The sequence below is a fragment of the Ostrea edulis genome, chromosome 3 (assembly GCF_947568905.1).
Source record: "Ostrea edulis chromosome 3, xbOstEdul1.1, whole genome shotgun sequence".
Classification (NCBI taxonomy): domain Eukaryota; kingdom Metazoa; phylum Mollusca; class Bivalvia; order Ostreida; family Ostreidae; genus Ostrea; species Ostrea edulis.
The window spans coordinates 32,811,944-32,836,237 of record NC_079166.1 but is presented as its reverse complement, the minus strand read 5'-3'; the positions used below and the strand labels follow the sequence as shown (position 1 = coordinate 32,836,237).

General features: G+C 35.6%; 2 protein-coding genes across 6 annotated transcripts in view; one reads left to right on the top strand and one right to left on the bottom strand.

Moving 5' to 3' along the window:
- LOC125675042 (cytochrome b5 reductase 4-like) overlaps positions 1 to 17,963 on the top strand; it is a 49,052-nt gene extending 31,089 nt beyond the window's left edge. For all 5 annotated transcript variants that reach the window (XM_056160478.1, XM_056160477.1, XM_056160474.1 and 2 more), the window contains 11 exons: positions 2,713 to 2,751; positions 3,578 to 3,629; positions 6,051 to 6,202; positions 7,086 to 7,118; positions 7,751 to 7,876; positions 8,202 to 8,342; positions 9,930 to 10,079; positions 10,687 to 10,837; positions 13,195 to 13,281; positions 13,846 to 14,010; positions 14,989 to 17,963. In XM_056160478.1, coding sequence (XP_056016453.1) covers positions 2,713 to 2,751; positions 3,578 to 3,629; positions 6,051 to 6,202; positions 7,086 to 7,118; positions 7,751 to 7,876; positions 8,202 to 8,342; positions 9,930 to 10,079; positions 10,687 to 10,837; positions 13,195 to 13,281; positions 13,846 to 14,010; positions 14,989 to 15,043 — 1,151 coding nt within the window. In that variant the 3' untranslated portion in view covers positions 15,044 to 17,963. The remainder of the gene's footprint in view (positions 1 to 2,712; positions 2,752 to 3,577; positions 3,630 to 6,050; positions 6,203 to 7,085; positions 7,119 to 7,750; positions 7,877 to 8,201; positions 8,343 to 9,929; positions 10,080 to 10,686; positions 10,838 to 13,194; positions 13,282 to 13,845; positions 14,011 to 14,988) is intronic.
- A 582-nt stretch (positions 17,964 to 18,545) lies between these two features.
- The window catches only part of LOC125674024 (SAM and SH3 domain-containing protein 1-like), a 34,193-nt gene continuing 28,444 nt past the window's right edge, over positions 18,546 to 24,294 (bottom strand). Inside the window, 7 exon segments of the mRNA XM_056160872.1 lie at positions 18,546 to 19,411; positions 19,518 to 19,649; positions 19,800 to 20,872; positions 21,510 to 21,660; positions 22,120 to 22,335; positions 22,515 to 22,669; positions 22,853 to 22,928. Coding sequence (XP_056016847.1) covers positions 19,121 to 19,411; positions 19,518 to 19,649; positions 19,800 to 20,872; positions 21,510 to 21,660; positions 22,120 to 22,335; positions 22,515 to 22,669; positions 22,853 to 22,928 — 2,094 coding nt within the window. The 3' untranslated portion in view covers positions 18,546 to 19,120.

The window sequence follows — 24,294 nt, the reverse complement described above, 5'->3', positions numbered from 1 at the left end:
ATTAATAAGCACATAGACCCCACTTTTCTCTCCAATTTTGTAAATTGTCATACATGTATAAATAATAGAAAAATATACGTTCCAAAATTTTCTTCAAGCCTTTCATATTTCGGAGAAAACTTGCTTAATATATTTCTCCTTTTTAAAACACAGACCCAATATAACCTTAAATGGGGGTCATAAATTCACAGTCTTAGTGTGCTTTTAGGAGATAAGTACCACCATCATTGTACACGCTGTAATATTTCATTGTATTATGCGCTGTACAATTAAATGATTTCGTAGACTTTCGGAATTTTCTTTTTTTTTTTGGTATCACTTCATGGTCACTGACTTATCAGAAGAATTTACCCACTTTAATTTGGTATGAGTAATCTATTACTTATAGTTGTTTGAAAGGATGTTCCATGAAGGAGCTTACAGCCACAACAGTTGTATTCATCATAAGGTGATTGAAGAGTAATGTTAATGCAAAATTTATGATTATACCATTTAATATTTCAACAATTGTTGGTTTTTATGTGTGATATGTCGCTGTTTGAGTGTATGGGTTGTCCCATGATTTACTGCTAAACTGCTTGGGCTTAATTCACAAAAATTGATCATAAAACTAAGAAATCTTTTTTTTCTGTGTCTCCCACAGCAGCAAATACAAGGATATTAATTTGGATCTGTTCATTTTTTATCTGCATGTGTGTAAAACATTGGTTTCTAAATGTTATCTTGAATGTTATATCAGTTTTGAGAATAAATTATGTGGAGTCTCTCTTGTTTCTGAGGTGAAAGGTCAATGTTGTTTCTCTACTAGATCAAGAAAAAACTTGCTGAGTTGATCTATATTAAGTTTTAAGTCAAAGGTCTTAAGTCAAAGGTCATGGTCCTTAAGTTACATACATGTTCTTTCCTGTCAAATATTATTGTAGCTTTTGCAATGAAAATTCACATGACTGAAGAAAAATCCCTATTGTCTTTAGGTCAAATGGTCAAGGTTAGTGGGGACATATTTGGTAAGAAATGATTTGCAGATGGTATTTTCATAAACTATTTGAGATTCAGCAATGAAATTTCTCTTGAAGAATCTCTGTCACAAAAAGATAAACTCTATCACGTTAGAGATTCAAAGGTGAAGGTCACCAGCTCGTATAAGGTAGCCAATGGTCTTGTGATAATAGATCTAATATTGTGATGTAGCATTGAAAAATGTTTTCCCTTAATTAAAATGCACAAATTGATTAAAAATATAATTTGAAGTAAGGGGACTACATTTTTTTTTTGATTTACAATTACAACAAATCTACTGTATAGGTGACCGCATACTTAACTTGGATTAGTTATTGAACATCCCTGTGTATAGTTTTTAATGTATTTATTAAGATTTTTCGGCAAATATATGGTAAACAGTCGCTCTCTCTCTGTGTCGATGGCATTATGGTGAAGGTGTAAACTGCTTGATTTGCCTCAAGCGTTTTTGTAGTTGTGCATCAATATGTTTCATGATCAGAAAATTTTGCATGGCATGGCCATTGGTTAAAATCACAAGTTTCAAGGTCTCTAAGTATTTTGTTTGGAAGAGAAAATTGATAAATAGCCTCTTATCTTGTTATGTATCATCACATGTTTTTAAAGTATATATGTGTAATATGAATGTGTGCTTTGGTTAACCATACCCTGATTACTAATTGAATATTGACTATTTTTAGTGTTACCTGATGCATTTTTTAGCCCTTTGGCTTTCACCATGGTAAATATCATGGCTATTTACAGAGTTATCATAAATGTGATAATTCTGTTTTTGTGGAAAAACCTAAGGCCATTAGTTACATTTGTATTTGAATTTATATGAAAATACTGATGTACTGGTAGACCATTTAAGAAATAAATATCGTTTTTGAAAATGCAGGAGGGTAAGAACTGCGGTGCTTCACACTGGCATACTTCAGGGAGCGTGTGAGTGCTTCAGGAAATTTATGTCGCCGTGAAGCGCTGCAGTTCATACACTCATGTATTTTCAAAAATGAAATTTATTTCTTATATTTACAGTCTACTTTCATTCCTATTGGAAATTTCAGCCGTTGAAATGGATGTACTCTTTTTATCGAGATTCGTATGTGCATTGTTCACAACTGCAACACATTCATGAGGAAATGGCTGTCATTACAATTTGTAAAGATAGCAAAAGCAAAAACATTAGAAATGTAAAATATTGTAGTCATGAAGCCATTGTTTACTTTAAATTGTTTGTGATTTCTTAAATGTAAAAGCAGTTACGAACATTTTTCACTAGATGCCAATGTTGACTCAGGTGTTTATCAATGTAGTGCGGAATCATCACATTTTATGGGAACTCAGTTTTCCACAATCGTCAAACCACAGTCAAATACATGATGTTTCTCTGTACAGAAACCATATCATCATCCACGAAAGTTCATCCCAGTATTATATACCACAGGCACTTGTTTCATACATGGGCCCCCCTCCTTAATAATACCACAGGCACTTGTTTCATACATTGGTCCCCCCTCCTTAATAATACCATCATTAAGGAGGGGGGGGGGGGCATGTATGAAACAAGTGCCTGTGCACTATACTGTAAAATGTTGGCAACCCACAAAAATTTACCTCAAGGAGGTGATTCCACTGCATCTGGGACAATTGTGATATATTTTTTTAACCTGTATAATTTTCAAATTTTGGTTTTATTTTTTTTTACAGAATCTCTTGGAAAAACTCTAACCACAGAATCAAGGAATGGTAAGCATGCTGGGGTTTTGATTGTTGAAATTTTATTTGGGTATCAAATAATGTCACAGTACAACCACAACATTTTTGTCAATGGATTATACATGCCTATCAGAAATTGAGTCTGTGTTGAAGATTACAGTAGCTTCATAGGGCTTTGCACATGTCAACCCTATAGTCCTCAAGTTGAGAAAGTTAATTCTGATGCAAGGTACCAAATCAAAGATAGCAGCCTTGTGAACACCTCTTGCTCGCATAATCTATTTTGTTTTCTTCATTTACTGCAATTTCTTGAATAGGTTTATAGGATGAATAATCTCTCTCCTCAGAATGTGACATTTAATGAGTCTTACTGCTAATTTAGCAGTCAGGTCTCTACAAACAAACAGTTTTAACTACTAGGATCTTGAATGCAACCCTGAAGTTATTTTTTTTTTTTAAATTCTTAAAATTCTCTGAGTCTAGAGATCAGTCATTGCATTTCAGCTGAAATCATGGTCTGGATTTGTAAGGTTATCATAAATGAGTAATTCTATTATTCAGTCAGATGCATATAGATATATTGTGAAATCGCTTAATGTTTTCATGGGACCAAATTTTCAAGGTTTAAAAGTGGTTACTTGATTTCATGGCAGAAGAGATGATGTTTAGTTTCTCTTGCTATTTAAGGATTTCAATTCATGAGTAATTCTACACCACAAAAATTTAATCTTCATGAAAACAAATGGTTTTACAGTAATTATTCTGGTGTTTATGGAAAAAATAATTAAGGCATATATGCGATGTAATTTTCATTTCTTGTCCTGTGTTTTACATGGAAATTTCATTATTTTTATAGGGCCTATGCCGCCACCATCATTGAAAGTATTAGAAGTACCTACTGTTCCAAAGTATGTATGACTGTATTGTAAGAAATTTGCCTCTGGTAGTACTTGCAGACTATTGACAAAATTAACTCAACCAATATAAACACCATGACATGTATGCCATGTATAACATTTGCTTTTAAAATTCAATGACATACGTATAACTGAAGTTATAAACCAGCAGGATATTTACATGGTTTTATTATTTTGAATTAAGGTGGCTCACTACACCCTGAAATAGTTTCTGAAATCAGTACGAATTGATTTAAGAAATGAAACTTATAATTCTTTGTTTGATGCATGTATCAAACGAAACATTGGACGGAAAACTTCATCAATGCGCGTAGCGCATTGATGAAAAAGTTTTCCGTCCAATGTTTCGTTTGATACATGCATCAAACAAAGAATTATAAGTTTTATTTCTTATCATTTAATTATGTTTTTAAGATAGAAAAACAAAATAGTTTCTCCCCTCAAAAAACTTGAATCAATGTTTTTGAAATGGCGCGTAGTAATACATATATATGTAAGAATGAAAACAACAACAAACGGCATGCATGGCTGTGCGTTCAGGTCAGGAACAGTTATACCTGTGTCACATTACACTGCGATTAGGTATCCGACTAGGTAGCGGGTTCTGAGCGGCCTGAGAATGCCAAAATCTGAAAAGTGTCCGGCCGGGGACCATGCGGTGAGAACACGCCATTCAGGGCCCGTATACCCCACCGGCAGCTTTTAGCGCGGAGTTAAATCCTGGCGATGTCAACCCCATCGTAAGATAACGCTCACGTGCTTCAGCGAGTTGTAGACGTAGGAACGGCAGTCTCAGATGCCTCGGAGGATTGGCCATGTCGATGTTGATGGCAACAGCGTCGATGATGATGTTGGAGATGATGACGATGACGATAGGTATTTATACACCAGTTTGCAATTGCCTTAATTGCACTTAACACGCATGAAAAGGCAAAGGTCACCGAACGATACCCGGATGTTCTCAGAACGGACATCGTCTGGGCTTCATCCGATACCCCTCAGGTGTCCGAGCGGTGACCGCACGGGGGTACCTAGTCCGTACGATGTCTGTATGGGTACCGGACGTACCCCTCCTGGTTACCTACCGATAACCTTACGGATATCGGGCGGCCACCAACACCATCATTCCATACGCTCCCCGCCCGGTAAACATACGGCTGCCTTCCTTGTCCCGCCCGAGGTGCGGGCGGTATATGAGGAGAGCTAATCACCCGGCAGACTTGGAAATGTGTCCCTACGGTGTTAGATCTTGACAGGTCCCCCACCGATACCTATACTTCGCCCGGTACCCGCTAGTAATGTGACACAGGCATTACTGTGCAGATTTAAATGGATTATACACCAAATTAAAGATGCAATGGTTAAAAGCTGAATTAAATATAAAGGAGGATAACAAGTGGTGACTGGATTTATGCTGCATTGTGTTAGAGGAGATGTTGAACACTGGTTGTGTCGTTGGAACGGTGGAATGCAACTTGGCTCCATTTCAATATCGAGTAAAAAGTTCAACACCTCTTCATCTACATGTAAAACACACTCGTTGACTGAGCCCCATATAACGCAGTTCAATTTCATTAATATTTACCAGATCAGAAGTCGCCACTTGCTCCGTCATGTTATTGATCTCGTAAAGCAGACGATTCATACCGGGAACTCGTGTAATCTGTCTACTTCTACCAGTAAGGGGTCTACGTCCTCAAGTTGACTATTTTGCCACGTCATCGCTTATGTATGTTGTTTCTTTAAATTAATTTGTATTTTATTCATATCTTTAGTTGTGCTTATTTTTGATAACAATGAAAAACAAAAATCAAACGAATGCATGTCGTTATATAAAATGTTTGTGTAGAAAATCCCGTTCTATAAATAGCGCTAAAATTAGATCGGGGAAGACGCATTCCATAGAAAAGTAATCCCGTGTGCTTAGTGCAGATGAACTCCGAACGAAATTTTGACTGAGAAATCAAACGAATTTTTTCACCAATCAGCATTGTTGTTAAGTCATCACTTTAAAAGTTATTAAATGATTTAATCATAAAAGATATGATGATATATAATAAGCATATATGCCAAAAAGGCAGAAAATGTGCAAATTTCGATAAAAACATGATTTCCAAGAAATTATTTCAACACATGAACAAAAGACTCTAGCGGATTTGAACTCGAGATCTGCGGTCCACCAGCCCAATGCTTTAACCACTGAGCTACGACGATAGACAAAGGAATCGATCGATACAAATAATTTCACAAAACATTTAAATCGCCATCTTGTGACATAGTGTCATAAAGAGTATAAGCTTTAGTGTAGTGAGCTACCTTAAGAGTTTAACTTCATGGGAAAATAAGAGATTTTTGCATTGTTAAAGAAACCCTATTTATAATGTACTGTAAATTTGTATTTTTTGTGTACAGATTTGATTGGTTCCAAACTAGCTCTACAGTCACAATGGTGGTGTACACGAAATGGAGGTCCATGAAATCAGATTTCGTTGTTATAGACAATCTGGAGAACAAATTTCTAGCCACCCTGTACATAGAAGATAATATTTACTACTTACACATAGGTACGTTGAAAAATCATGAAATATTTCTCATGAACAGTAATGGTGGATGTATTTAGTTTTGGATGTTGTGCACTGGGGAGGCATTGCCTGTAGTTTTGTTCCATGCTTTCTTTATACCAATACCTAAACTATTACGTATTGAGGTGGGAGTGTCATTCCGATAAGTTCCATAACTCTTGATTCAAATATGATTTATATTTATGAAAAGGTTTAGGCCTAAAACAGGCTTATACTAGTCTTCTATTGCAAAATTGAATTCATCGGGATGAGGAAAGATTCAAAGTCTAGGAAAGTCATATTTCCATGTGAAAGTGAGGAAAATCATATTTCCATGTGAAAGTTAGGAAAATGGGTGATAGTGTTGTAGGTTTTTGATTGATTATTTGTAGAAATGTTCAGTTCTACTGTTAACAGAGTTAATGTAGACTAATTAGAATTAAGTGGCACAATTATAAATTAATTAGGACACTGACACCACTTTGCTTGCCCATTAACACCCCCCCCCCCCACCCCCACCCCCCCCCCCCACCCCCAATTTTGTGTATGTCCCTGGTGACGAGTACTTGTATATGCCAATTAAGTCTGATACTAGCAGGGTACATAAATTAGCGAAGCATAACTAGTGCAAAAAGTGCAAGATTATTGCTGACATCGGTACATTTACAGTTCACCTAGAGGACTGGAGTGAATAGAAGCTGTTAATGTACATTCTCTTTCCGACGATAAAATACACCACCATTAGCTTAGCATAAAGATCCCATTCAGTCTTTTGATATTTAATTATCATGTGACCATATATAGCTGGAGGGTAGTAGGGTCCCTGATCTGATTCTGCAGTGTATTGATTTTATTTCATTTCCCATTATTTGTTTTGTTTTTGTAGAGCTTGCTGAAGCAGTATCATTAAGCTATGAAGGTATGTATTATTGAGTAAGGTACCTTCCGATCGGAAGGAATTGTTCCACCAACGTAACTGTAATGAAGCTGTAAGATTTGTCATCCTCCAACACAGATCAGTGTTCCTCTTTACTCTGCCCAGCAGAATCGTGTAGTTTCTATTATGTTGGAGAAAGAATCAATACATTGTGTAGATTTTTGAGAGAGAGAGAGAGAGAGAGAGAGAGAGAGAGAGAGAGAGAGAGAGATAGGCTATGTCATAACAGCTATGTAAAATATTTCAAGTCATGATGAAACAATATTATATACTCCCCACTTCAGTCTTGTTAAAGATTTTATGGAGGAGAAAATGTGTTGATTTGGGGGTGGAGGAAATCAAGGTCAAATATGATATTGATTTGGATATGGTAGAAAGATCATGTTTAAGTGCTCTAACCCATACTTTCTGGAGAAATAAAGAGGTTATAGGAAAGTATTAATTTCAAAAGTCAAAGGTCATGATCCTATTCTTCATCAGTGTTTGTAAATACAGGTACTTGGTGGTGTTCATTTGACTTTTGCTTAGTTTGAATTCTTTTTGCTTTGTTTCCTGCTAAACATCAGCAATATTCACTGTAGCCAGGTATTCATGATTTCTTGTGTATTTCACAGTCAGAGTAAACAAGGACACGGGAAAAACAGAAATTATACTCACAAAAGAACAGGCTGACCAGCAGTGGTCAAGTCTTGGGAAGCATCTAGAGAAACACAATAAACTGGTCAAAGCCAAAGAACAGGGTAGGGGACCGATATTGTATATATTTATAGACACCAATTAAACACACACTGTGTAAAGAGAGGGGTAAGGAATTGATTTTTTGTACAAGTTTTCAAATCAGAATTTTGTGCATTCAATTTTTAATTTTCATCACTGGCAGTGACTGTGCAGTGTGCCATGATATAATGGAAATTTCTCTGCTACTTTACATGAAGTACAAATACAAAAAATCAGCTTGAATTCTTGCTTTTAAATATTGAATACTGCATCATGCTTTGTATAAATGCATAAAGAAATTATATGTAGTGCTAAGTTTGATCATTACTTCCTGTCCTTTTTTTTCAGATATTGAGTACAGGACATGCACTGTCGATTCTTTGTCTCCAGTTACCCATGATTCCAAGTTATTATGTCTGTCACTTCCTGAAGGAACAAGAATGTGTGTACCTCTGGGATACCATGTCCACATCAGGCACAAAGTGTCAGGTTAGTAGAAAAACAAAAGGAAAAAGGAGTTAAAACAGATTTATAATGAATTTCTTTTCTTACTGGAGATCCAGAAGTTTCAAAGGAAATTACTTTGCAGTATTGGCATTGTCAAGTTACCTATGCAACAAATTTTCAATAGTTACAGATCTTTTTTACGTAGTACATGTAATAGTTGAAAATAGAGTGTGTCATGAAATTTCACGAGTTCTTAATATCACAAAACTACAATAAAGCCCTGCAAATAAAACTAGATGATACCATACTTTGAAAAGAGGCTCTTCAACCTTAGCAACTGGAGGCATTTTGAAGGTACATACGTACTAATAATTAAGATTTTTTGTTTACAAACTCACATGATTAATGTTGCTTTAAGTGAAGATAAAAAACAGTTGAAATGTTTACGTAAAGAATGGCCTAACAAATGGTATGAAACACGTCAAATAGCATTCGCCCCAGTGATAGCTTGTATAAATTTACAAATTAGATCATTAGAATGACCATAGAATTTGTGAAATCATTTTATAATATCTTTACATGTATATAATATAATAACTTGTGCAACATAAACTATTTGATTTCATCCCGGATGAAATGTATAGGTCAAAAGGTGACAAATCTAGCTCGGGACATCTTTGGCTAGCCTTGTTTGTAGAATGTATGCATTGCTCGGGACATCTTTGGCTAGCCTTGTTTGTAGAATGCATGCATTGCATGTGCCTTCATCACATGTGGTCAGGAAAACAATGGAATTTGCAAGTTTTGACACCAAGTTCATCTTTCGGACATGAAGGAATACAGATCTATCAGACTGATTGATTTTGCTAGATCATGTGTAAAACACTAAAGTGTAGTTAGATTTGTACAGATCCAAGAATTGATGGAAAAATAGCTTACAGTATGCTAATAAGACTGCTTCATGTGAAAAACGGATCATATTTTGAAACTTTTCATTTAATACTTCTACAATTGTAGTTTTTTGCATGCATATATAATAGTGTTTTTCGTTTCATTTTATTTTTAGAATACTGTAGTATTGTTGTCTATATTAAATTTAACACAAAAAATTTAGCGTACATTATCTTTAAAAGTGTGGCATCAGTTTCAGCATCATGAAATGGATATATTAACTCTGTTTACAGTGTGAGTCTTATTACAGGATGAGTCACTGTTTACAGTATGTGCTTTGTTACAGGGATAGAGGTGGTGAAGGGTCACTGTTTACAGTGTGTGTTTTGTTACAGTGATGGAGGTGGTGAGGAGTCACTGTTTACAGTATGTGCTTTTTTACAGGGATGGAAGTGGTGAGGAGTCACTGTTTACAGTGTGTGCTTTGTTACAGGGATAGAGGTGGTGAGGAGTCACTGTTTACAGTATATGCTTTGTTACAGTGATGGAGGTGGTGAGGAGTCACTGTTTACAGTATGTGCTTTGTTACAGGGATGGAAGTGGTGAGGAGTCACTGTTTACAGTGTGTGCTTTGTTACAGGGATGGAGGTGGTGAGGAGTCACTGTTTACAGTATGTGCTTTGTTACAGGGATGGAAGTGGTGAGGAGTCGCTGTTTACAGTGTGTGCTTTGTTACAGGGATGGAGGTGGTGAGGAGTTACACAGCAGTGCTGCCGACCTTGGCTGGGGACCAGGATACACGGGTTATGGATGGTCAAGTCCTCTACCTGATGATCAAGATTTACAAAGGTGGAGCCCTCACTCCGTGGATCGATTCCCTCAGTAAAGGTATAGCAATGTGTGTAACATGTATAATGTAGAGCAAGCATTGGTTGTGAACTACTTGACATTGTTATGAGTTAATGAGATTAAAATGTTCAATATGTTCAGAAATCTACAGTAGTGTGATCTTATGTTTGTTTATCCAACAAATTGAAATGGACTAAAATATATTTCATTTTTTGTGGCTTTACAGAGTGAATATGTGCACGATTTCAGTGAGTGGGATAAAGCAAATATAAAATCACATTATTATAGATGTTCTATTTATCTGATTATTATTCAGTGTTTTTTCCCCCTTTCATCACTGATTTAATATCATACAAGATTATTTCGTAACAAGTGGAAATGCCTTTATCCAACAGGCGTAGAGTAAAGCTGTAGTTAATCCAATGTTCAATGTACACCGCATGTATGAAATATTAAATGCTATCACGCTGTATATTGAGAGAATTGGACCCTTATTTTGTATTCACCCATTTCATTTGATTCTTTCACAAAGATAATCATGATATTCCCAGTGAAACAGAAGTTGCTTCTCTTGATAGTCTTCCTCATTATAAAACATTCTGGTGATCCTGAAGAAAGCTATTAATAAATGTAACCTTTGTTTTAGGTGACCCTATAGAGGTCAGTACATTTACAGGGGACTTCAATGTGCAGCATTTGTCAACGTGTCGAGATTTAGTCATGTTTGCAGCAGGAACAGGTTTTACACCCATGGTTCGCCTCATAAACCACAGTATACAGGACCTCCAGTCTAATGTGTAAGTATGTCACCTCATAAACCACTGTATACAGGACCTCCTCCTGTCCAATGTGTAAGTATGTCACCTCATAAACCACTGTGTACAGGACCTCCAGTCTAATGTGTAAGTATGTCACCTCATAAACCACTGTGTACAGGACCTCCAGTCTAATGTGTAAGTATGTCACCTCATAAACCACTGTATACAGGACCTCCTCCTGTCCAATGTGTAAGTATGTCACCTCATAAACCACTGTGTACAGGACCTCCAGTCTAATATGTAAGTATGTCGCCTCATAAACCACTTTATACAAGACCTCCAGTCCAATGTGTAAGTATGTCACCTCATAAACCACTGTGTACAGGACCTCCAGTCCAATGTGTAAGTATGTCACCTCATAAACCACTGTATACAGGACCTCCAGTCTAATATGTAAGTATGTCACCTCTAAAATGTGGACTTTCGGTAGATCGCATGTCAGATCAGCGACCGTTTAGGTTTCAGCATTTATAAAACGTACTAGATTTACCGCTCTTTGCTAGCTGAAAACTCTGGTTCAGTACCTTCGTAATAGATTCTCAGAAAAAGCCATGTGATTCTTGTTTAATAGGTCATAAACAGTTATCCCAAAAAGTTTGATGCCATTCTATTTACTATTAAGAAAAAAATCATGCAAAAATCACTATCCGGGACTTTCGGGTTTCAACTTTCAGGTTTCATTTACCACTGAAACCCTTAAAAAATTATGCAGTCTTTTGAAATCTTCATTACTCATGGACATCTAGCAAACAAATGGTGTATACAGGTATGATGAGCAAGGATGCCTTTACCAGAATTATGAAATTCATGGCCCTGGGGTAAGGGATTCTGACGCTAGAGAAGGCTTTATGACTCATATAGATCTAGTCATTATTTATAAAAAATCTTCTTTACCCCTATACAACTTGAAGAAAAAACTATATATTTATGAAGAACTAGGTGCTCTGTAGCAAAATTGTGAAATTCTTGACCCCTAGGCCAGAGATTTATACTCTAGGGTTGGGCCCAAATGGGTATATAGTGAAGATGCATTCTTCTTTACGTCTTTGTATTGTGTGGAAATACAGTAGGCACGGTGATAAAAAGCATGAACCTGTCTACCAAAATTGTGAAATTTCTTATCACTGGGCCAGGGGTTCAAGGCTTTATGTGGGACTCAAATGAATATACAGTCTACTCTGGATATAATGAAATTCAGGGGACCGACCTGAATTCTTCATTATATCCAAAGTTCAATATAACCAATGCTGAAATACACAAATACATGTATTGCTACTGGGGGATTTGATTTAACTTCAATATAACAGATATTTCAATATAACCGACTTCAATATAAGTGGAGTGGACTGTACAGTGAAAATGCATTTAATCTTTTTAAAATCTGTATTGTGAATAAATATTTTACACTTGGTTATGAAGAGCATTAGCCCTTTACCAAAATTTGAAATTACCTATGACTACATCAGGGGTTCAGGCTTAAGAGCAAAGTTTAATAGGTAAAAAAGGGATCATATTTTTTATCAAGTAAAATCCTCATTGGGCGCATTGTAACAAAATACTATAATACTATATGTATAGTTATGATTTTCTATTGAACTTTTGTGTTTCCTGCAAAACACAAGAATACTTGTTGATTATTTTTCCATTGTCTGTCTGGTTTGTTCACCCGTCTGTCTCACCTTAGAATTTTGGGACTGTAAGAGATAGGATTCTGATAATTAGCATGTGTATTGTTGGTATGAGGGGTCATTTAATATGTATTATCATGATAAACAGTGACATGTTCCTTTGGACTCTCTGCTGTTAATTAGTATTTACCATGTGTCTGTTATTTATTACCAGGTAGTATTTTTTTTCTGAGATTTTATTTTCAGTTGTGGAAAATCCATTGTCTTGTTTTTTCAATTTGTAATATACATGGGAAAAGAAAACTGGCAATTTTTACATTTTCTGCAATAAGGAATACTTAAAGGACACGTCTCATGTTTTCAAAGTATACAAAATTACATGCATTTTGCCTTCTTTATGCTTATAGTAGTTAATTCTAATAGTTCGTTCGCCACAATTTTGCGATAATTAACCACAATACAGACTTTAATCTAAGCCCCGATTTCAAAAAGTCTAGTTAATTAGGTAGGTAGTCACGTGGTACAGTGACGTCACATATGCCCTTCGGATTGTACAAGTAGTGTGAGATATTATTAAGAGTTCAATTTTGATAAATTTACGTATACTACATAAAATAAAATGCAGAACATGTTTCTATTACATATGTAAAGTTTTGATTTCAGACTTGAATGTTGGTTTGACTATAATGTGGTTTTTCTTTCTTTCAGAAATGTTAAGTTAGTATTTTTCAATAAAACAGAAGGAGATATTCTGTGGTATGATCAGCTGCAATCTTTGACAAAGAAGTCTGACAGGTATGTACTTTGTACTGTAAATTGAAATGAGAAATTAGTATAAAAAGTCCGATAGGTATGTACTTTGTACTGTAAATTGAAATGAGAAATCAATATAAAAAGTCCGATAGGTATGTACTTTGTACTGTAAATTGAAATGAGAAATCAGTTTTTAAATAAATGAAGTATTATATTGAAATTCCATAGAAAATGAGTGAAAAGTAGACAGGTGAAAGGTTTACCTGTACTTATTTTTAGTGAAGGTTTACCTGTACTTATTTTTAGTGCACTAGTATTTAGACTTTAGCTGTTGTAGATTATGGATTGGATAATATGAAGCAACCAATGGCCTAGAAGTATCAGTTTTTTCACAACATTTGATGTTTTCATGGTGATCATGAATTAGCACACTTGCAGTTGTGCCTTCAATAACATTCCATGAATGTATTCTAGATGTGTGAATAAACTGCTTTCATTAGTTGATATGTAAAACTGTATTAAGAAAGAAACGTGTGTTTGATATATGTACATCGTATTTGAAATAGTGCTTTGATTCGGACTGATTTCGTGGTGATTTTTTGACAGATATTCAGTCGACTACGTTTTGTCAGAGGCAGCCGACAGCTGGTCTGGAAGGAAAGGAAGGATAACTCTAGATCTGATGAGAAAGTCATTACCTCAACTCGGCGAGAACTCCAACACACTTATATGTGCCTGTGGTCCCACTCCATTTACTAACTTAGTCACTCAGTAAGGATTTAACCTACATATCGCTAGTCTGTATCATAGGGATATACATTTAAAGACGATGGAAGCAGAGGTGTTTTGTGTTATTAGCTTTGCCGTAATTTTAGAATAATGGTCTTTGTTAAAGGACTTTGTAATATATGGGCCTATTTTACCTTCCAAAATAATTTTCCGTTCTTTGAAGCAATATATACTGTATTTTGATGAAGAACTGTATGCACAACTTTTTGATTTTTATTTTAAGAAAAATACTAGTGATCGTGATAGATTTACGGCCTTGTTGAGATTTTTCTTTGTTGTTTTAAGTCCAACTTTCGAATTTTTCATTCATACAAGGATGTCACCAGCTGTAGGTGAAGTGCCACAAAATTTGACCTTTATATGGCACTCAAGGCCATGGCAGTGAGATTATTTTTTTTATCATGCCAACATTTGTCATGACACAGGACCTTTGTATTTAAGGTCTGACCATCATATGCAAGGACCTGTGACTTGACTGGGCTCTACTGATACTAAAATTGTAAAGCAGCCACTTGGATTAAGAAATTTTTATGAAAATGTGCATTTTTAAAAACTGATTCCCTTTTTGCATATATATATATAGAGTGCAATGGCGAACATGATTTTTATTACACCTACATATACATCGTTCAAAGATCAGTCAAGTATGAAAAGTGACATTGACAGTGGAAAAGTGATGACTGGCAATGAAATGCTTCATTTTGACACCAAATTACAAGAAATGGAGCAAAACTGGTGTTGATATTATCATAGATTTGTCCTGCAATTTCATTGATTTTAAAGTGAAGATTTCACATGAATTTTGACAATTTATTGGAGCCAAATTAGGCTCTTTCCATGTATAAAATGAAGTGGTTGCTGAAAATCTGTAATAGTTTGAAGTTTTCATGGACAGTTCAGTTTATTGATATCTTCCATATGTTCTCACAGTTCACTCCACTTTTTTTTGTCTGTTTACAGATATGCCAAGGAATTAGGATATTCTGATAGTCATTACCATGCATTCCAAGGATGATTGAGTCCATAATGAGCTCAACTTGAAACTTGTCTCAGGGAAATGTATCACAAATCTGTCTGTGGCTCATGGGCGGGGCCAACTCTTGTCAACGGAGTCTACTTAGAAAAAGCTGAGGAAAAGGATCGATATCTGTTAAAATTACCTCTATGTAAATCTGCCACAGCGGTTCAGATTTTAATCCAAAAAGGGAATATGAAAGGCAGATATAATATTTATTAGTTTTCTGGTCGATCAAAACTGTTGGTTGTTTAGAAGAGTGTTTGATACACCTACTAATACTGTAAACTCTATCATTTCTGTGGGGGTGTGATTTTGTTGTTTTTACGGTATATGTATACAGACATACCCACAAATTCAAATCCTAATTGAACAGGGGGAAAAAAGAGGGACAACTCTTAAACCAAAAAATCAAGACCCACAAACATGCAACTTTTCCCCCAACATTTTGTTGTCATAAAGTGATGTTCAAAGTCTGGAGATTTTTGTGTAGATTTATTTTACTGATATTGGATTACAGTGCTGTAAATTTGTTTTTCGGTGTCAAATTTTGTGAATGCTGAACATTGTTTCTATAAAAGAACATGATGAATATATTTTACAAATTTATTTTTGCAGAAAATATCTTTTTTTTTTACCAATTTAGTAGACCCGCAAACTTTATTATGAAGTAACCAATATTACAGTATTATGCTGTTTTTCTTGGCTATCGAATACACAGTGTCATCATCTCTTATTGAGAACTACAAGGAGGAGTAGTGTATGCGTTACTATTCCATTAATTAAATTTAAGGTGGTTCATCACTCCCACTGAAATTATCTAGTTTCGGAGGAAACAGAAATTGTTATTGTTTTAATGCATGTAGATACCAATTAAGTAATGATGAGTAAATTTTATGGAATAAACACATAGAAAATTCAAGATTTAATGAATGAAAGTACATTTTGAAAAGGTATAGCTAACAAGACCAAGCAAAATTCCCCACTGATGATTGACAGATAGGTCAGTTACATAACAACAGTTACAGGCTCGCAATACAGGTGGGATAAATAATCTGACAGTTACAGGCTCGCAATACAGGCGGGATAAATAGTATTAATTCTGCCTTCTCGTGATTGCAGTGCTGTACCTATCAAATAAAGTAAACACAATTTCAAAATCTTAGGAAAAAGTGTGCATGAAAATGGTGATTTTATGCGAGTAATATTACTTGTGGTCTTGAAATTTTAATCAAGGTCATTTGTGAGATTTGTTTTCACTACATGAAGCATGTTACATCCAGAAAGCAACCATGCGTTATGTAAGTAGACTTATCTTTCTGTATGAGGTTTGATCGGACGAGAGTTGTCCACTAGAAACATCACCAGGAATTTCACATAATATACAAAATATTTTTTATCAATGTCATAGTTTCTTTGGAAAGTTTGTTGAGTTTTTTGTCTCTTTACGAATGTGTTTGTAAATTGTGAGAGTTTTGAAGTCATGAATTTATTCCATAATGCCTATTTATAGCAATTTATTATTTAAAATATTCAACCTTGCATCAATAGATTGAAGTAATTCTTTTCTGTACGGTCTAAGAATTGGACATTTCCTCAATATGTTTCAAACAAAGAAATCGTTTTACCGTAGATGTCCATTCTTGATTGGTGCAACAGTCATTTAATGATGATGTATTTTGTCAAAGATTTCTTTATCAGTCTGCAGACCAGTTGTTTGATGGAAAACTCGAGGACTTCATGAACATTTGTGCATTTTAGTTTTCTAAAACAGGTCTTGTTTTTCATTATCTGTGATATACCTGTTTCAAAGACCTTGGGATGATGTTTACATATGATAATGCTCTGCAAAAGTACTTGTGTTGGCATTTGACATTATATCTTAATGAGTCACATTGCCATCTTATACAATATAAAGTTTTAGCCTTGAAGGCAATGTTGGTGGTGAATCGATTAACTGACATGACACAAATTACCTCCCTTTGCAGGAACCATTTTTTAAAAAAAAAATATATAGTTGAGCCAATATATACCTCCGTATTGTACAGGACTATTCCATTTAAATTTAGCAAAGGGGTGTATTAATATTTTTGTTATGGTGGGGATGAGACTTTGATCATGTATGATAGAATGGACATTCTTTGAATATTGATGAAAGAAATTCCATACAACTTGACCGAAATTGAGGCATTCAAGAGACACGAGTGAATGACCTATGAAAATAAAGAACCTGAGCCCTTCCTTGCAGTAGTTACTTCCTTTGACTTGTAACAAATAATGGAGGGAGATGGGGGTTAAGATAGCAGGAATATGTTTGTTGCTCAAAATTCTAGTAAAATGTTGAATAGAATGCATACAAAACCACACCCTCCTGCATGGAGTCTATATAGCTTACTGTGCTGCACTCAGGATTTCCAAATAAATGACCGTATTAAGATGGATAGCAATTCTTACGACAGAGAACAAAATATATATATTTATTTATTCCTGATTATGTACCGTTTGTTGGCAAAATCCAGGGGTCGGTGTACGAGTCTTTATTTATTGATGGGGGTTGTGTGAAATAAGGTGCATCCATATCCCAGGTAATTTAAATGGAATAGTTCTTAATTTGCTCAAGAATTGTTACAATTAAGAATTGCTTTGAGTTACAGATTATTTTAGTCAGTTTTACATTGTCACATGATGAATTTCAATCAAGAATGATGTATCCTAGCATTTACAGAAGGCATTTTACCGAGGCATACCCAAATGAGAGATCATGTTATGTTCTATATTGCTTGTTTGACATGCACGTCCCTAAAGATGTGATGGAACATCATGTCATGCTGGGGACACTTTTTACATTTGTACATGTTAGGGTTACCTGTTGTTATAGACATGTTTATAGTGTTATAAAAATAAATAATTTAATGGCTTACACGATGATTTTTATTGTCAATACACAGGACGTATGTACAGGATTTGAGTGGTCCGTTATACTGGTACAGGTACTGCATCTTTTACGTGTAGATCTTTTGTTCACTATTTTCTCTGTCTTCGAATCCCAGGACAATAAAGTGATCATGGGATGTAGACTTTTCCAGTGCATCGTTTCACTGTAGTTATATACCCGAAACAATGTTGCGGACATTGTGCATTAATTTAGATATCGACAATCTTTTCCCCAAAACCAACCATCTCTGTAGCATGCTACAATACTGACAATTGGAAAGACAAGTGTTGATATGGTCAAATAACAGTATTGCACCTGATTCACATCCTTTTGACATTTACATCCTCTCCCCACCCGCTGTCTTGGTGACATACGAGTCTGTTCTCTCTATAAGGTGGTACAACCTTGTAATGCTGGACTACTAGGATCTAATCCTCTCCCTATAGCCATCAAGAGAATGAAATATGGCACTCACATTTTCCTAGTGCACAAAAATAATGGGCTATGGACATGCAGAATTCATAATAATCTGAAAATAGACTTTAATGAAAAAACAACTATAAATCCTTTTATATCCCCATCTTGATTTTATTAATGGTCATAGAATGTGTAACAGAAACAATAATTGATATAAACAACAAACATCTCTGGCATACCACCTTGATAAATTAAAACTAAAATGTACATTTCATCACTTCCCTATCAGGCTTAACGACAGTCAAAGTATAAACTAGCCTAGAACAAAAACTGCTATCGTATCGAGCTTCCATACATCTTTACCATGCTTCTTTAGAGCCTATAAACGTATATGAATATCAAATTCAGGGTAAGAAACGAACTTGCTATTTACAAGTAAAAACTTGATAAAATAAAAACTCCTGCACGCAGTTGAATATTTAAATTTGGATCCAAAAAAAAAGGTCCAAATATTTAGTGCCCTTTTTTGTGAAATACCAGGAAGTTCATCCATGTAACAAAATTCGAACTTTTCCACCAGCTGAACAAAAGAAATGTAATACATATGTAAGAATATCTGTAAATTACACCACATTAAATACTGAACAGAAAATAACAGTTAAACAAAGATATTAAAATTGCACAAACATATTGTTGAGAGTTAATTATTTTTGTTTATATAACAATTAAACCCTATCTATTAAACCAGTTTCGTCATTGCTAACTTGTGCAGCCATCTTCTTTTTCACCCATGTTAGTGCATGTGCTATTCTCTTAGTATGTTTGTGAGATGCACCTGTGATGTCACGGATTTCTTGATTGGTTAATTTGAAAAGCTGCTCCAGAAGTCTGTAGTTTTGACCAATCACAGCACTTGTATACATGGGAAGGCCTATGGAGGTAAAGAAATCAGGAATGGAGGAGGTTTTGAGCTCAGAACCAGAGGAACATTTATCAGCAAGGTTCTCCATTTGTATCTGAAAAATTAAAATTTAATCAGTTTTCGATATAAATATATATGTTGATCGACAAGAAGCAATTATGAAATGTTGACTTATCGGATCAATCCAAACCAGAACTTACCACAGGTCTACGTTGGGTGGTTAGTGAATGCACTCGCACTTGTTCAAGCACAGTGCACACACTGTTCAAATCGTGCTTCAGTTCCTCGGAGTACCTCTGAATCAAGAGGGGAGGAATCCTGCAGTCTCCTTGCTGTAAAACATATCATGAGAAAAATACAAACTACTTTCAGTGATAAATAATTGTCAAATCATTTTCAGATTTGCAGAACATTTTTCCACAGCACAGTTTAACTTTGAAGTGATATTATCATTATGGCAAGGAAAAGACCCATTTTAATACCTTTGTGGAATATGGTTCCTGGGTGAGGTTGATATTCTCATCAGCTAGCTTTGCTTTGACTAATGACACTAATGATTTCTGAACATTTCTGAAGTCTTTGGGTGATGACACCGGTCTAGAATTGTCTACAGAATGCGATCTACATGTATTATTTGGCACTTGCTTTTCGGTATATTGCACTTGTCCCCCTTGGTTTGTTATGGCACCTTGGGAAGATGATGCTCTCCCGTGGAGTTCCCCTGTGGGAGTAGAGTCTGAAGAACCCCCATTGGAGCCCCTTTGTCTCTGAACACATTCTTGTCTTGTTGGAGTTTGACCTCCCTCATGACACACAGACAGGGGCCCAAAAGGGCACATTACCTGGACTTGTGCATCCTGTTTAGAGTTTTTAGATTTTGTCACAACCTTGCTTGGAAATGGTTTTGATCTTTCACATTCAGTAGCACCACGAGAATGACCATTTACTTGATTGGCAACCTGAGAGCATCTTGTTTCAGCATCACAGTAAGAAGTTTGTGTACCAGCATTTGAACACATGACAACAGAGAAGTCACTGAACACAGAGTTCTCTACCGCCTGAGGGGTCACGTGATCCCCAGGGTGAGCACACGAGACTTCACTTCGGACCCCACGAGTGATCTCGCACACCTCCCTGTCCTCCTCAGTGAAGTCTTTGTCACTCCGTTCCATGTCGGACGTCTGACTTTCACCTCCACAGTTCTCCACACTGGTCCGTCCACTGCTAGCACTCCCTCTCCCACTGCTGTTGGCTTGACGATTGCAAACGTACCGAATCTCCCCGACTGCCCTGCTCTGGTTCACTGGCTGCAGGTTCTCTTTGTTATATTGTAGAGGTGACACACGACTGTTGTGGTTCTTTGATATCATGTAACCTTGCTTGTTGAAAACCTCCTTGTGACCCAGATGCTCCCAGCTGCCATAGCAACCGGAGTCCCTACTTCCTGGGCATGTGCGGTGGTGACAGTCACTGATTGTCATTAGCCGTGGAGAGTAGCAGTATGAGGCATGGTTAGGGAGACTGCTAGGGTTAGCCATCTCTGGAAATTCATCATCTGAAGCAAATTGATAGGTTGATTTTTTATGATTTTTTCCCCCATTGATTATTATAAGGATCTTCGAAACAAACTTTTCCCCGTTACATTCAACAATGACTCAATTTTTACAAATGAATAATCATTGCCAAAAATATTTCCCCAAATTCACAGCATTCTCATTTTTACCATTTTAAAGGTCTACATTTTTCTCAAATTCTTGACAAATATCACTCAAAGAGTTTGAAACCAAACTATAGCAAGATTGATTGATTGATTGTATATTGTTTAACGTCCTGCACGAGAATACTATAGCAAGAAATTATACATCTATCTGCACATTTAAATCAGCATGCATCCTTCATTACAGATACTAATGTATGTGTACTTATTTTAGACTATTTAAAATTTGGCACAGTCAGAACTAATGCACTATTTCACATAATCAGGATTTAGTGTTTCATCTTTGTATGAGTATGGATAGAGAATTTCGTATTTTAGTGCAACTATAAATCAGTGCTCTTGCTTCACTGCCAGAGTTGTTGAACTAAAATACATGCATATGCAGTACTGTTAGCTCACAAATCTAAATACTGTTATATTTTTTGGAAATTACGAAATGTCATTATTATATGGGGGCATTGATTTAGTACTATACCTTCTGCACTACATAGTAGTTCAGCAGCTGTTAAGAGCTTGGCTCTCTGCTGGGGGTCTCTGATCCCAAGGGCATCTAGATCACTTTCATTCAAGTCTGCAAAACTTTCCAGGTGCTCAAAACCATTTTCCAGAAAGACTTTTTCCAGAACCTGTTAAAAACATTAAAAGAATATTGTTTCTAATTACTTCTTTAGACGTTTGTCTTACCAGTTTGAAGTCATGTTAGGTCTTGCTATCAACGAATATGGCAAAGATACATGCAGCGAGAGCATATGCATATGCTAGACTTTTTCTACAAACCTCAAAACTGAACCTTTACAGAATTTTTCCCAACATTTTGAGTGTTTTAGTAACCTTCAAGCCTAACCTGTATAGAAGATTTTCCACAATTCTGACTTTTTACTAACCTTTAAGCCTAGCCTGTACAAAAGCTCTTCCACTGCTGAGAGTTTTTACTAACCTCTAAGCCTGTACAGAAGATTTTTCACTGCTGTGAGGTTTTTACTAACCTCTAAGCCTGTACAGAAGATTTTTCACTGCTGTGAGGTTTTTACTAATCTCTACACCTAGCTGTACAGAAGATTTTCCACAGCTCTGTTTTTACTAACCTCTAGGCCTAGCCTATACAAAAGCTCTTCCACAGTTCTAGGTTTAGTCTTCCTTGGAGTTCTTCGTGGATTTGGTGTTCTCCTTTGACTGGCATCACTGTTACCATGACTACATGGTTCTGTGAAGGTGTGCCTGAACCACCCTGTTTTTCCACTCAGCACACCTTTCCAAAGTCCCCCTGCTGTTTTTGTGGCCACCCATATAATGTCCCCTTTCTACAAATCAGAAAATAATGGTCTATAGTTTGAGGCTATCAGTGATTGGTGATCTTCTCAGTTACCTTCACACTGGTTTTATTGTTGTTAAAAGTAGAAATGTCCACAGAAGTCTTTTATCTGATGATTTAGTGAAATGGAATTAAAATTTGGGTATCATTTTCTGGATTTCTACAAACCTTGATATGCAGCATGTCCACTTCTGTCTTGGATGGTGTGTATTCTGTATGGACCCTTACTAGTGAGGAAGATGTGTTGTCATGGTTACCACTTGTGCCCTCTGCCTCCATTGAAGAGCTACTTTTGCCACTTCCTGGACTAGCACTGTGTGTGGCTGTCAATAAATTCCATCTCATAATAACATACATTAACTTGGAAAGAATTTTTTTTTATTACATTTATCATGAAGTTTGGTAGGTTTTTTGTTTTTTTTGTTTCTTTTGTTTTTTGTTTTCCCCTGAATTTATGACTTTTGTTATGTCACTTTTGTTATCTATGGATGAGAGAAGTTACATACACATATTTCCTGATCCCCCACTCTGTGAGCTGTCGACAGAACTAACGGATTTACTGGTCCCCGACTGATTACGCACCTGCAAACGAGACAAAATATCCAACAATCATTCCTCTACTCTCATTAAGTTTTACTTCTCGAAAATGGATTTATTAGCATAAAAAAACTGTGAGATTTATTCTTTCAATTCACTGCCTTCCCTATAATCATTAAACCAAATTAAGAACGATCATGGACATAAAACGGAAAGCCGTAACTATACCCCTCCATTCACATTGTCAAGTTTTGTTAGATGAAATCGGATATCAATGCATTTCTATAAAACAAGCAGGTGTGACATTTTCTATAATCAATAACCTGAGCCTTCCCTAAGACAGAACAAGTTACTAGTTTTAGGTTTTTTTTTTTACTCTTTTGCCTGTTCTTTTTCCTTTCCTTTGTTGTTTGAAACGATAACAAGTTTCGCCATCTGCTGACAATGCAATTTGCCACATGATAAGCTCTGGTCAATTGTTGTGCCTTGACAACTTTACTAATACTTAAATCAATACAAAAACATCCTCATCTAATTGAATAAATCTACAGCCACAAGTCCCCTAGACTGACCTAGCAATCGCATTACTTTCCAATTCCTGTAAAAGCATACTGCTTACTTTCGTCTACAATCTGACGATGAAAAAGGGGGTTTAAAAGACAAAATCAATACTTCCTTGACAAAGATGAGAATAAATTGCCTGAATTTCACATGCAATGCACACAAAGAATATATATATATATATATATATATATATATATATATATATATATATATCTATAATATTAAAATTAACTGGGTAAATGTTTTTCTTGTAAGATAGTTTATTTAAGTAAAAAAAATAGGACCTTGATATTTCCTACACATGTATGTTGCAGAGAAATCTGCATTCTCTTCCATTTCAATGCATCACAGAATTACAAACACTTTTTAAATTTGCCCCAAAAATGTGGTCTTATATTAATTCATCATAATCAACAAAATTCTATATCAGATAACTTTTCACGTCATATCACATTAGCAACAACTTATAGTAGCAAAGATCAAATAGCATATTTCAGATAAACATTCGCTCTAAACTCAAATTTATATCAAGTTTGCCAGACTGAAATTACCCACAGAAAGGGCACGGACAGATAAGTGGGGCATGTCATAGGTTGTCATCAGTTTCTAAGAAAAAACAGACATTGAAATTTGAGCTCTGTGTTGACTTTCATCAGAAAGATGTGTATATTACAGCTCTCATAAATATCTAAATGAGAGGGCACAAACGGAGTTGTCTATGTCAATATTTATCTTACAGATCCAGAGGTTCCCAGGAGTAAATCAACAAGTGCAATACACAGAAATCATACTTCTCCTCTATTAATATTTTTACTTTCTCAATTTCATTTACAAACATGGTTTTATC